Consider the following 12144-nt stretch of genomic DNA (forward strand, 5'->3'; position numbering starts at 1 on the left):
GGGTAGAATACAAAACAAAACCTGACAGCACAGGAGGGAAAACCCAGTCCTTTCCCACCTTTTATTGACCCCTTTTCATCCATTCTGAAGTGCACTCTACACTTTCCCTTGTGGTACCTGACTGTGGCTACTTCTGCCCTTGTTTCTGTGATGCTTCCTGTCAGTTACCAGGGAAGTAAGAGTGCAAACTGGGCCTTACAGGGACTCAGCTTAGTCGCTGCAAGGCTGGAGAGGCAGGAGCTCAAGGAGGTATAAGCAGGATCGGTTGAAAGGGGAAGAACTAAGTGGACACATAGGGCCTGTGTAGAACAGTTATGCCTCTGTAATCCATAAGAAAAATTAACATTGAGCAATTATTTCATAGAGACAAGGTGGATGATGTAATATCTCTTTTGGTGAGAGACGAGCTTTTTGAGCCACACACAGTTCTTCAAAAGATACTCCGAGCATCACAGCTAAGTCCATTTAGCTGTGACACTCGGAGTAACTTTCCAAGACCTGAAGAAGAGCTGTGTGTGGCTCGAAAGCTCATCTCTCTCAATTGGTCCAATAAAAGATATCCCCTCGCCCACCTTATCTCTCTAATATCTTGGGATTGGCACAGCTACAACTACACTGCATACAATTATTTCACAGACAGATTTGGTTACAAAATCTGTTTCCAAATCAAATCTACAGCTTGCTCCCCTGGCATAAATGAAGTTTTATTTTGTAAATGGCAGAGAAAATGTAAGAGCCAAGAAGCTACCCCTCTGCTTTTACACTGTGGCATACCTTCCAAGGCCAGGGAGTGTTGAGTTTTAGGCCTTAACTCAAGGCTTCAGAGCTTTCATTTGTGTACATCTGGCAGCTGGACTGCTGCTGCTACCTCTTATCTCTTGTGATTCCTCATTTCTACCACTGCAGAAAGCCAGCAGGAGGAGAAAGAAGGGGGAGGAGAAGCCTACACAAAGCAGGTGTAGAGATGAAAGCACCTAAGTGTGAGCAGAGATATTGGAGGAGAAAGAAGGTTTACTGGCTGTCCTCAACTCAACAGGGTGGCCACTTGGGTTTCACCCTATCTGCTCAAAATGGTGGCAACAGGTTGGAAGCAGCTAGACAGGGCCTTTAGTGGAGGAGTAATAAATGGTTTTACCTTTAAATAACTTAATATTCTGAGAGTCAGTCTGGCTTTGTTTGCTCCTAGCTAACTTAATTCCATTTACCTCTGCACCAGAGCCACCACTGCCTATCGGGCAGACTGGATTGCTAGTTTCTCTCAGAATTTTTCCTTTGTCACTTCCGCCTGATAACTTTTATACTTTGCAACAGTATTTTCGATGAAAGTCTCTGCATTTGCTTTGTCAGTATAACCTGTTGTATCCAAAAATTTAAAAAGCCAGGGCACGCCACCTTGCTGTTGGTATAGCCTATACGGCTACAAGGTAACTTACTATGCAAAAACTTACGGTTTATGGCTTGCTGTGTCCCACCCTGCATAAGGGCTCCTCCAGGTGACAGGGCTGTGATGGTGCTCGTAGCAGCACCACTTGAAAGAACCTTAAAAAAAAAACCCAAAGCCCTTTCATATCATTTTCCCCAGTGACTCGCTTTAAAACATTTTGGACAAAGTCTTAAAGAAAAGTGTGAACTGCACTGGCTCAGACATATCCCTCAGGACGTTAGTTAGTGATCTTAGATTGAAATAATCTTGAATTTTGCAAGTATAAAAGTCATCTCCCCATTGATGGGATAGGGAATTGGACATGTAGTTCTACTAAGCATTAACTCATGTTGCCTTTGGAAGTTCCAGAAACCATGATGGGAACCCAGACAGCACCTGTCCACCAGTATTGTTCTCTACTTCATGTCTATAGTGTGGGTTCTTAACATGCACATGATATTGCTGAACTCATGCATGTATTGGATGTAAGTCAAGATCATTCAAACTTTTAATAAGGCAATATGACAAGTGAAGGAAAATTTTCATTGGTACTCATGACTTTACTAGAACTGTGACGCACAAACATTGTGGTAATTTAATAAGGGCCAAAAGTAAATTTTCTAAGTGCAAGGGAAGTTACGAGAACCAGCTGCCCCAGTCAACCTGAGGGCACAGCACACATGCAGCCATTTGGCAACCTCAGAGAGGTAGTAGCACCTGTGTCCTACCGATCCACTTAGTCACAAACCCACTGGCTGTGACCTTGTATTGCCATCAAACCCACCCCACCCCTCCCCGTGCCTGAGGTAAGGGCCGCCAGAGATAGCTCCACCTTCACATTGTGGAGCTAAGTCCCCATGTGTGGCTTTCTGTTCTACCCTGTGCAGTACAGCAATGCTGATTCCACTACATTTGGAGCTTCCTCGCAGGTATGAGAGGGCTATAGGATTTGCCGATCTATACCAGCAAATATGGTAGTTACTTGTCTTAATATTACAACTTCAGAGAAGAGCTGAAGTGGTATGGCTAAAACACTGCTCTGCAACTTAAGTGTTGTTCTGATGGAAGACTTCACTTCTAAAATAGTTTCCAACATTACGCAACTTAATCGGAAAAGTATCAGGTTCATCTTGAGGGACAAAACTCTGTAAGTACCATAATTCTAGTAAGTCAAGAAATATCTAGACAAAGCTAATTTGACACTAACTTTCCAGTATTAAGGAGGGAGTTTTACTTTTTTGTATTTAAATTAAAATGAATTTTTCCTACCTGAGTTAGTCTGGGTACGTAGGCTTCCATTTCTTGTCTAATACTATGAAAAGAATTAATAATATCCTGACTGGTTGCATATTGCTGTGATTGAATTGGAGTTGGACCATGATAATACCTATGGGAAGAGAAAGGGGAAAAAAACAAACCAAAACACAAGGTAACTTAATTCTCAGTAGACTAAGATTTATTAGCAGTCGCACCTCTCAGATTTTAGGTGCTGTACAAACTTGGCTTTTGGCCTCTATTAAAAATTAAATAAATCAATAAATCCAGTGGTCTGATTGGAAATGTAAAACAATTAAAACTTAACTGTAAGCTTCCAAATTCCACCTACAACCTAATTTTCTCCCATACGTGACAGCAAAATAAGAAGGGACATGCCATTCTTGATTTTTTGTTATGCAGATCTTAGGGCAGGTCTACACTTAAAATGCTGCATCGGCACAGCTGCAGAGCTCTCCTGTCAGCCAAGTTAATCCACCTCTGAGACGCAGTAGCTATATTGACAGGAGAAGCTCTCCCATTGACAAAGCGCTGTCTAAGGGGGGCGGATAAGGTTGGTATGACTATCACTCGGGGGTATGGATTTTTCACACCTGAGTGATATAGTTATACCAACATAGGTCTGTAGCACAGAGCTGGCCTTAATGTCATCACCCCTTTTATGCTTTGCTCAGCACGGGCAGTACTGTCACTTAAACTGACAGACTCCAGATGAGTGGGGCAAGTCCCACCTCTCAGGACTAGTATTTGACAAACACCACTACACCATTGGTTCACATTTGGAAGGTTCTCTTTGTATCTCTTGTCCTGACAGTTGCAACGTTTTTCAAACTGAAAGCTTAGGTTCTGGAAGACAAAAGGGCAGCCCACCACAAAAGTAGTGAATCAAACCATTGAGAGCTGTCCCAAGTCAAAACCCAAGTACAATCTGTGTCTGTGCAGAGAGTGCAAATATTTCCAAATACATCATACCAACAGAAATGCTTACAAGATGTCTCAAACTAAATTAATAAAGGTACATTTGTTAGATTTTCATACTCAGACTAAAATTATGGATCTCTTCTAGTAATGATTTGTAACAGGCTTACTAAATTCAAAAGTCAATATGAATTAAAGATACAGTTTTGAAACTGGTAACTAGAATTTGTTTAAACAAGGTTTCAGATTAATTAAATTTTAATTTAGAAGCATTCAAACACAAAGCAGATTAGCATATTAGGGACAGATTGATTCTGAATAGATCATAAAGAGATTTATATTAGTTTTAATATGCTGAAACATCCAAAGAACTGCAGTTTTCTTTTATCCATTGAACTTACCGATCAGATTTCTTTAGATTTAGTGCAATAGTTTTAATGCTATTATTCTTTCCTAAATCTTCATATTCAATAGCCTCCTGTAGCTTCACCTGCAATATAATAAGAGACAATAAACTAAATTACTTATGATATAGTTGCACATATACAGACTGTGCTTTTTTCCTTGTCATAGTTTCCTGGTAAGAGAATGGAAAAAACCAAGATAAATGAAAAAAGCCCACGTGGCTCAGATCCTCTGCTCTGGCCGTGCATCACCAGCGTAGGTTGGGAGGAGAGGTGTATAGGTGGCTCTGGTTGTCTAGTGCAGTTTTCAGTGACACTGGCTGTGAAGGCCACAAGATCCCTATACTATTTGCCATGGCAAAGGGGGACCTCCTTTCTCCCATCACAGCCCAACTGGCAACAGCAAGAGGAAGGAGGAGGATGGCGGCCTAAGAGCAGCCATATTTTCTCTATACCACAAGTGGATTACCCCCATATAAATGCGTCTTCCTTCCATGGCAGGCTGTTGGCCCAGTGATTAAGATTCCCTGGGCAGTGCAGCACGAAGTGGCCACATGCTGTGCTATGATCTCAGCCAAATCTCAAAGACCTTTACACAAACAGACAGGCCTAATTTTACAAATGACTAGCATTCCTGGGTATCCAACCTAACATCTTAAAGGATCCAGGTCTTCAGAGAGCAAGTACTCAGCACTTTCTGAAAGTCAGGTCCCTTTAAGGATCTGAAACTGGGCACTCAGAACTTAAGACACTCAATACCACTGGTTTCAGAGTAGCAGCCGTGTTAGTCTGTATTCACAAAAAGAAAAGGAGTACTTGCGGCACCTTAGAGACTAACAAATTTATTTGAGCATAAGCTTTCGTGAGCTATAGCTCACTTCATCGGATGCATCCAATGAAGGGAGCTGTAGCTCACGAAAGCTTATGCTCAAATAAATTTGTTAGTCTCTAAGGTGCCGCAAGTACTCCTTTTCTTTTTGTCAATACCAGTGGTCAGTTCTGAAAATGTAAGACAATTATAATTGGAGTCAATGCTTGTGTGAGGGCTTCAGAATTGGGCTGAGTGTTTAAATGCACTGGAAGTTACATGGTGGTAAATCCGATCGTAAAATTATTTCTACTATTTTTAAACTAAAAAGCACAGAAGCCAACTAAAATGTTTAAAAATTCCAAAATCATTGTCTTGTTATACAAATTTTTAAATGGCAGTTCAGAAATTTTAATAAAAGCAGAAACTTGTCAAAGAACCTACTGTCTGCCAGTTTTGAAGGAAGTTACAGTAAAACTCTCTATGAATATATGAACAGGAAAAACATGACCAAAGCCATATTTAGGTAAATACTCTACTGAAATCCCATGGGCAGAGCTCCCTGCCACCTTCCCTTTTTTAAAAAACATGTTCACATGCTTGTTTTAGTACTAATGGCCTTTACTACTTTTTCTGCAGATCCTGGCCCGGATTTTTTTTTTTAAAATCTGAGCCACCTCATTTAAAAAAAAAGTGCACACATACATAAACGACCCTTTGTAGTCCCTGTTTATGTGCATATGTTACTTTAATACAAGAGGAAAGAACAGGGTTAATGTTTTTAGTGCAGGAATTTAACCCTAGAGCCAGTGCAGATATGTAGCTAAATAAGGTGTTCATTTGTGGTAGAAAATATTAAGGATCATTAACAGCAGTATACTTAAATATGATACAATGAAAATTAAGTGAAAACTGCTTTGGAGATCTCTTGCTTTCTTCATTCATTAAGTGTAGAGAGATTTTCCTTTAGTCCTGTTCTGTTGTTCATTCCCACTGAAAACTGCACCATATAGTGAAGTCAGAGCTAGTGACTGCCACAAAAGCTACAATGGGTATTTTCTACAAACCGTTTGTTACTTGTGTAGATTTCAAGTAATTTTTGGCGGTTGGGGGAAGTGTATGTGCAAAGGTTAAAAGTCAGTGAAGTTTTCCCTCTTAGCTTTTTGGATTGCAGTATACAGTCATTCAAAACATTCTATTTTCTTTGCAATTTTTACATAATTCCAGTATCCTGAACACAGCAGCTCTGTGGAAAAATTCTAAGAGAAACACTATAGTTGCCTCATTTTTGTGCACCAATAATCAATCAAATTTGAAACTCACTTTCAGTTGAGCACTATGATTCTGATGCAAGGTCAACCCTTTTAGCTTAAGTATCAAATTAGCATTCTGTTTACTAATAAGTAGTAAGTGTGCATTCCTTCCCCAATGAATTCAATATATTAATTCCATGCAGTGGTTGCAACTACTACTATCTTAATTCTTTGCCTGGATGTTCTCCTAAAGGTGCTCAGGCACTTACAGTGGTAATGCATAAATACAACCACACACAATGAACAGAACATGCCTTTTAAGATCCATTAGAAAGGTATGGGGGAAAATGTCAATATTTACTCAGTGAAAGGAAAAAAAACAGGAAGATTGTATTATCAATTAAAGTTATTTGCATTTAAATAAAATGAAGAGCTCTGTGTCAACAGCATGTTCATCTTAAGGCTGTTGTATTTAATACTTTACATTCATATCATTCTTCATACTTTTAAGCAGATGATGCCTTATGCAGCTGTTCGCAGTATTATACTTCAGTTGGAATTGCAGTGGAAAACTCACTTTGTTCATACCTTTTTTATTGGTGTCTGAAAGAAATCTGAATCCCGGGAGTTTCCATCCATACTGCTGGTCTCATTGTAGTGATCATTTTGTGCTTCTCTTAAAATAAAAGACAGTATTAAAAGGAAGCGAACAATAAGTCATCTTGTGGGAGACTGACATTTAGACCGAGGACATGTAGTAGGTTAATCTTTATTTCTTTCAAAAAGGTCTGCACTTAAATGCTGGACCCCTGGGTGTCACTCTAAAAAGGGTCAGTATTTTGTTGACGACGGGCTACGGGGATAAGATTCCTCATCTCTGCACAAAGAAAAAAATAGTGTACTCTTGACATAGACAGGGAGGTAACAGGACCATACTGCAGTGAAGAAGTCCTCCTGCCAACTAAAACTTTAGTCACACACGTTGTGTGCTACTGTTAATGCACTTACATCACATCATTTCCATGTCAGTGTTGGCACACAGGACAGAAACTACTCTCTTTTAGTCCTCTGTTATTTGCTGCTGCTTCCATCTGCTCTATGGTGTTGAGATCTACTGTTCTGTCCTCCCTGTAAAGGGTTTTTCTTAAGGTGTCTCTTGGACACCCTTGTTTCCTCATACCAGTTAGTTTCTACTTAACATCTTCATGTGGGAGTCCATGTTAGTTTCCGGAGTACAGCTACTCCTTCTGATTCTGGTGGAGATGAGTGGCTGGTGGCTGATTTCTCACATCTCTTCGCTGGTAAATACGTATTTCCAACCAATGCCCAGGATCTGTCATAGGCACTTATTTTTAAAGGGGTCTAGTTTTCTGTCTAACATTTTGATAGATCTCCAGTTCGAGGCCATATGATAGCACTGAGATTACGTTTGAATTGAAAATTCTCAGTTTTGTTCTGAGTATCTTAGCTTTCCATACGTTAAGTTGAATAAATGCTCTGGATGCCTTTCCTATCCTTGATGTCACTTCCTTCTTGAGGTCTCTGTTGGCCACGATGGTGCTGCCCAGGTAGGTGAACTATTCTACTTTCTCGATGTTTTTGCCTTCAAATGTGATGTTACTGCTTGATGTCTGGGTTTCCAGGATGTTTATTTTAGCAGATGTCTGTTCTGAGTTCTGCTTGGCATGCTGTATTTGCCAGGTTGTTTTTGTTTTTAACTTTTCAGGGGTGTTGTTCAGTGCAGGAAAATCTCGGCTTTCTAGGTATTTGCCATCTATCCATGCTATACCAGTATTTGTATTGCTAATATACTACTTTGTTATCCAGTCTATGACCATGCCAAACAACAGCAGTGACAAAATGCAGCCCTCATTTCATGCCACTCTCCACATTAAACCACTCTTGTGTGGTTGTTCCCCCCTAGAACACTTCCGATCTCTGCACATGGCCTTGATGATATGGACAACTTTAGCTGGGATGCTATAGAACTGAAGAATATTCACTATGTCTGTGAAGGCTGTCAAATGCCTTTTGATAATCAGTGAAATAGGTAAGGAGGGCAGCTTGCCATTCTATACACTCCTCTATGAGGGTGCTTAGTGAGAATATCTGCTCTACATAGGCTCTCTTGGGCCTCAATCCTGTTTTTCTCTAAGCTTTGCATCCACTGCCTGCATCATCGTCTTTAGTATCACACTGAAGAAGTCTTGCCCAACACCACACTGTCACCTCCACACAAACTTGTCTGGAGTGTGGGAGTGCTGGGCGTGCTACGTTCACAGTATGAGTGTTGCTATTCTCCCTCTAATTGGCACTCTGATTCTGATGGCTGCTGTGCACATACAATAGGGAGTACTCCCACACAGGACGGGCAAGTAAAGGTGCCTTAATATCCAGATTGTGCATTTTGTAGAAAGGAGCAATATAAGTTTTGGGGGATGGAATGTTTTCTATCAGAAAGGCTTATTAAGGTAATGTATTCTATTTAAATGAAAACACAAATACATCATATGAGCAAATAAAGAAGCACTAAGGGGAAAATGTGTCTCCTAAAGAACAGACTGGATAAGTTGACTATAGTTGGCTGAGTTTTGCAGGACTCAGATGGAGAAGGAATCCTTCCTGGGCTGCACAGCAGCCACTACTGCAACAGAACTGTAACTCAGCCACCTCGTGGATCTGCATTAGTAAACCCAGTTGCCCTGGCTCTTCTGTCCCCTCCTCCTGAACACAGCAGTATAGGAAGCCCCTACAGAGCTATGTTAAAATGTGCAGGTGGCATGAACTCCATGTGATGTCCTTGCATCCAACCAATCTATCCCTCTGCATGGCAAAAACTGGACCAATTTCACTGCACTCATGGCCTTCTAGGCCTTAATTTGGGCTATCGTCTGGACGAGGTTGTCAGTTGTCAAATATTATCTAAGGCAAATCAGTCAAGGCACTTTTTTAAAATAAAACATGAAGAAAAAAATCCATGTTTGAGATACAATACAGAAGAGGAATATATGAAGGTATTTCCAGACTACCATATTTTTATGCCACCTTGTACAAAAATAACATCTTTAATTTTGGTGGTTGGCATGGCCTTATACATTGAAAGGGATTTTAAAAGTAAAAATGGAATCCACACTATCAGATTTGTTTTTAGATCATAATACTCCACAGGCTTCAAGATAACATTTGTAAAATTTTCACGTTTGAATTAGTCACCAGTTCGGAGAGCTTTTTCCTATGCTGAAACTTACTGTTTTCTGAGCCCAGCTGCAAGGACCATGGCACTGTGATGATTAAAGCGTTTTATAATGGCAGCATTGCTACTCTCCTTTAAGGACTTTGAGGAGTTTGATGTGGATGGCACAGAGGAAACACCATAACCCTGCAAGTAAAGTAATTAACAGTTAAGTTATTCCAAACTAACTGCAGCATGGGGCACAGGTCACTTGCAGGTTTAAACTAATGTAAATGGTGGATTCTCTGTAACTTTAAGCCACAATTTGAGGTCTTCAGTAACTCAACCAGAGGTTATGGGTCTATTACAGGAGTGGGTGGGTGAGGTTCTGTGGTCTGCAATGTGCAGGAGGTCAAACTAGATGATCATTTTGGTCCCTTCTGACCTTCAAGTCTGAGTCTAAAAAGTGAGACCATTCCCTATTTTCCATTAGATCAAACATGTAGCAGTGATTCTGCATTTCCCATTTTCTGGGCTTTACTGAATGAACAGCATTGCAGTGTGGTTTAGAGGAATATACATAGTATTGGGAGTCCTCAGGGTCCTAATGCTGGCTCTACTGCTTATGTGCAGTGTGACCTCTTCACCTCTGCCTCATTTCCCCATTTGTACACTGGGGATAGCACTTCCCAACCTCAGAGGGACGTTGAGAGCATTAATGCTTGTTTTGCACTTTGAACATGTAAACCTCTGTATAAATGCTAATTCTTTATTTTCAAACGGTTAGCTCCAATTACCAAATTCTTACAGAAGTTTATAGAAATCCAGTAGGCCAAGGACTATTTACTAAACAAATGAATAGGAATATCGTTCACCAAATCTGTCGTCATGTTTTAAATTTTATTAAGTGCTTAGGGATACAGCTTATATCATTGTAAAACAATATAAAGTTGTATTAATTTGCACTCTGACTCTAGCTACTAATTCTTCTGTTTTAACCATTAAGTCGGTGGTATCTTTGGAACTATCAAACAGGTCTTTGCTGTGTGTGGTGCAAAGTACATCTCTATAACGCAACCTGATATAACACGAATTCGGATATAACGCGGTAAAGCAGCACTCCAGGGGTTGGGGCTCCGTGCTTCAGTGGACTAAAGCAAGTTCGATATAACACGGTTTCACCTATAACACGGTAAGATTTTTTGGCTGCCAAGGACAGCGTTCTATCGGGGTAGAGGTGTATTTAGTATTTAATATTTTAAATTGATATTAAGAAGTGTTGTATATAGTTAACTCCATTTTAAGTAAATAAGTTGGACCAAAAATGTGGTAACTTTTATATTTATCTTCGCTTTGATCTTAATCTTCTGTATTGTAGGATTCCTGTTTACCAATGCCAGGTAGCCTCTAAATGGAAAGGATTAAATAAGGGGAGGTCTATTTTAAAATAAAAAAGCTGTACAAGAATGCTTCTAGAAACAAAGTCAGATTTTATACCAGTGTGCTCAGGAAGCCAGCTGAGGTAATGCAGCACCATCGAATAAAGAAAAGATGCATAGCACACAGACTGAGAATACAAGTTCTGATTCTCCATCCACTACCCCAATGTATATCAGAAGTAACTCTATGCAGTTACACTGGTGTAGAACTGATGTGATTAGAATCAGACCCAGAACATCAACACGAAGAGGAGAAATTCAGTGAAAAATTAGCATTGGGCACCAGAAGTTATTCAGTGGAAAGTTTGTATTTTGGTATTGTTTGCAGTCCTTTTTTAAGCTGATAAGTTGATCCAGTTTTAAAATGTGGAAAGTCTTACTTTTTTTTGTTTTACAGTCTCTGTACTTACCTCATCTAACGATTTATCCTCCAAGGCCGTTAAATCTAGCAGTGGATTTTTCACCCCTTGAGACACCATTGTTTTTAACCCTATGAGAAGGAAAAAACCCAATGTCTTCTTGCAAAGTAGTATCTAAACAAGAATATCTGTCAACACTCAGGGCTGATAAAGCGTGAGCCTCCAAGTTATCTGGACTTCAGTACCTTTTTATGATTCCATAATTTTCTTACACAACATATAGTACTAAACTACTATTAGACACCAATATATGTGCAGGAAATTTATTTCTAAAACAGCACTAGTTGTTCCCAAACTTGAATTTGTAGTTTATATCTAAACAACCCAACATGTAAGATATCTGGTACATTTTAGATTATATGGGTTTGCAGGAACCAGTGAACTGAACACTACAGGTATCAAAAAAACAAGGCTGTATCTATTTTAGAACACAAGTATTTCTAAAAAGTACAATGATTTTTTTTTAATCCTCCGAACATGTTCCATGGTTGGGAAAAAGGGTATTGTGGGAAGGTTTTGCATGTGTCCAAGTGCTATTATGTGCAGTAACTTTCAGCCCTTTATAGCGTCTATCATTAAAATCAGTCTTTTGCTCTGTATTTTTGAAAATTATTGCAGGAATTATTCTAACTAGTTCCAGATACTTCCACCCACAATTCTGAACATTTTCTAGTAATTCATCAATGGTACTGCCTTCAATATAAAGTATTATATTTAATTTTTAAATAGATAGTATTAACTAGTGGATAGAACAGGGAACTGGAAGCCATAACTCCTATGTTCTATTTCCAATTCTGCCACTGTCTTACTGTGTGATCTTGGGTAAAACACTTAACTTTTCTATGCATCACTTTACACATCTGATGATGAGGTATGGCTTTTGTTTGTTTTTGCTTTGACAGTGTCCTTCAGCTGACAATCCCAGAATGAAAAGCATTCAGTATTAATATATTAAAGGATCTAATCTTCTCTCCATACATGTGTGTATCATTCGTGGATTATACACATGCATCAAGAGAAGATGACATTTTCA

The 12144-nt window shown here is 39.5% G+C and overlaps 1 protein-coding gene across 1 annotated transcript in view; it reads right to left on the reverse strand.

Moving 5' to 3' along the window:
* GTF2H1 (general transcription factor IIH subunit 1) overlaps positions 1–12144 on the reverse strand; it is a 34371-nt gene that overhangs the window by 4677 nt on the left and 17550 nt on the right. The window contains exons 7-12 of the mRNA XM_037899689.2: positions 11103–11182; positions 9330–9460; positions 6670–6757; positions 4018–4106; positions 2693–2810; positions 1449–1539 (exon numbers count right to left, since the gene is read on the reverse strand). Coding sequence (XP_037755617.1) covers positions 1449–1539; positions 2693–2810; positions 4018–4106; positions 6670–6757; positions 9330–9460; positions 11103–11182 — 597 coding nt within the window. The remainder of the gene's footprint in view (positions 1–1448; positions 1540–2692; positions 2811–4017; positions 4107–6669; positions 6758–9329; positions 9461–11102; positions 11183–12144) is intronic.

Source organism: Chelonia mydas, chromosome 6 (assembly GCF_015237465.2).
Source record: "Chelonia mydas isolate rCheMyd1 chromosome 6, rCheMyd1.pri.v2, whole genome shotgun sequence".
NCBI lineage: Eukaryota > Metazoa > Chordata > Testudines > Cheloniidae > Chelonia > Chelonia mydas.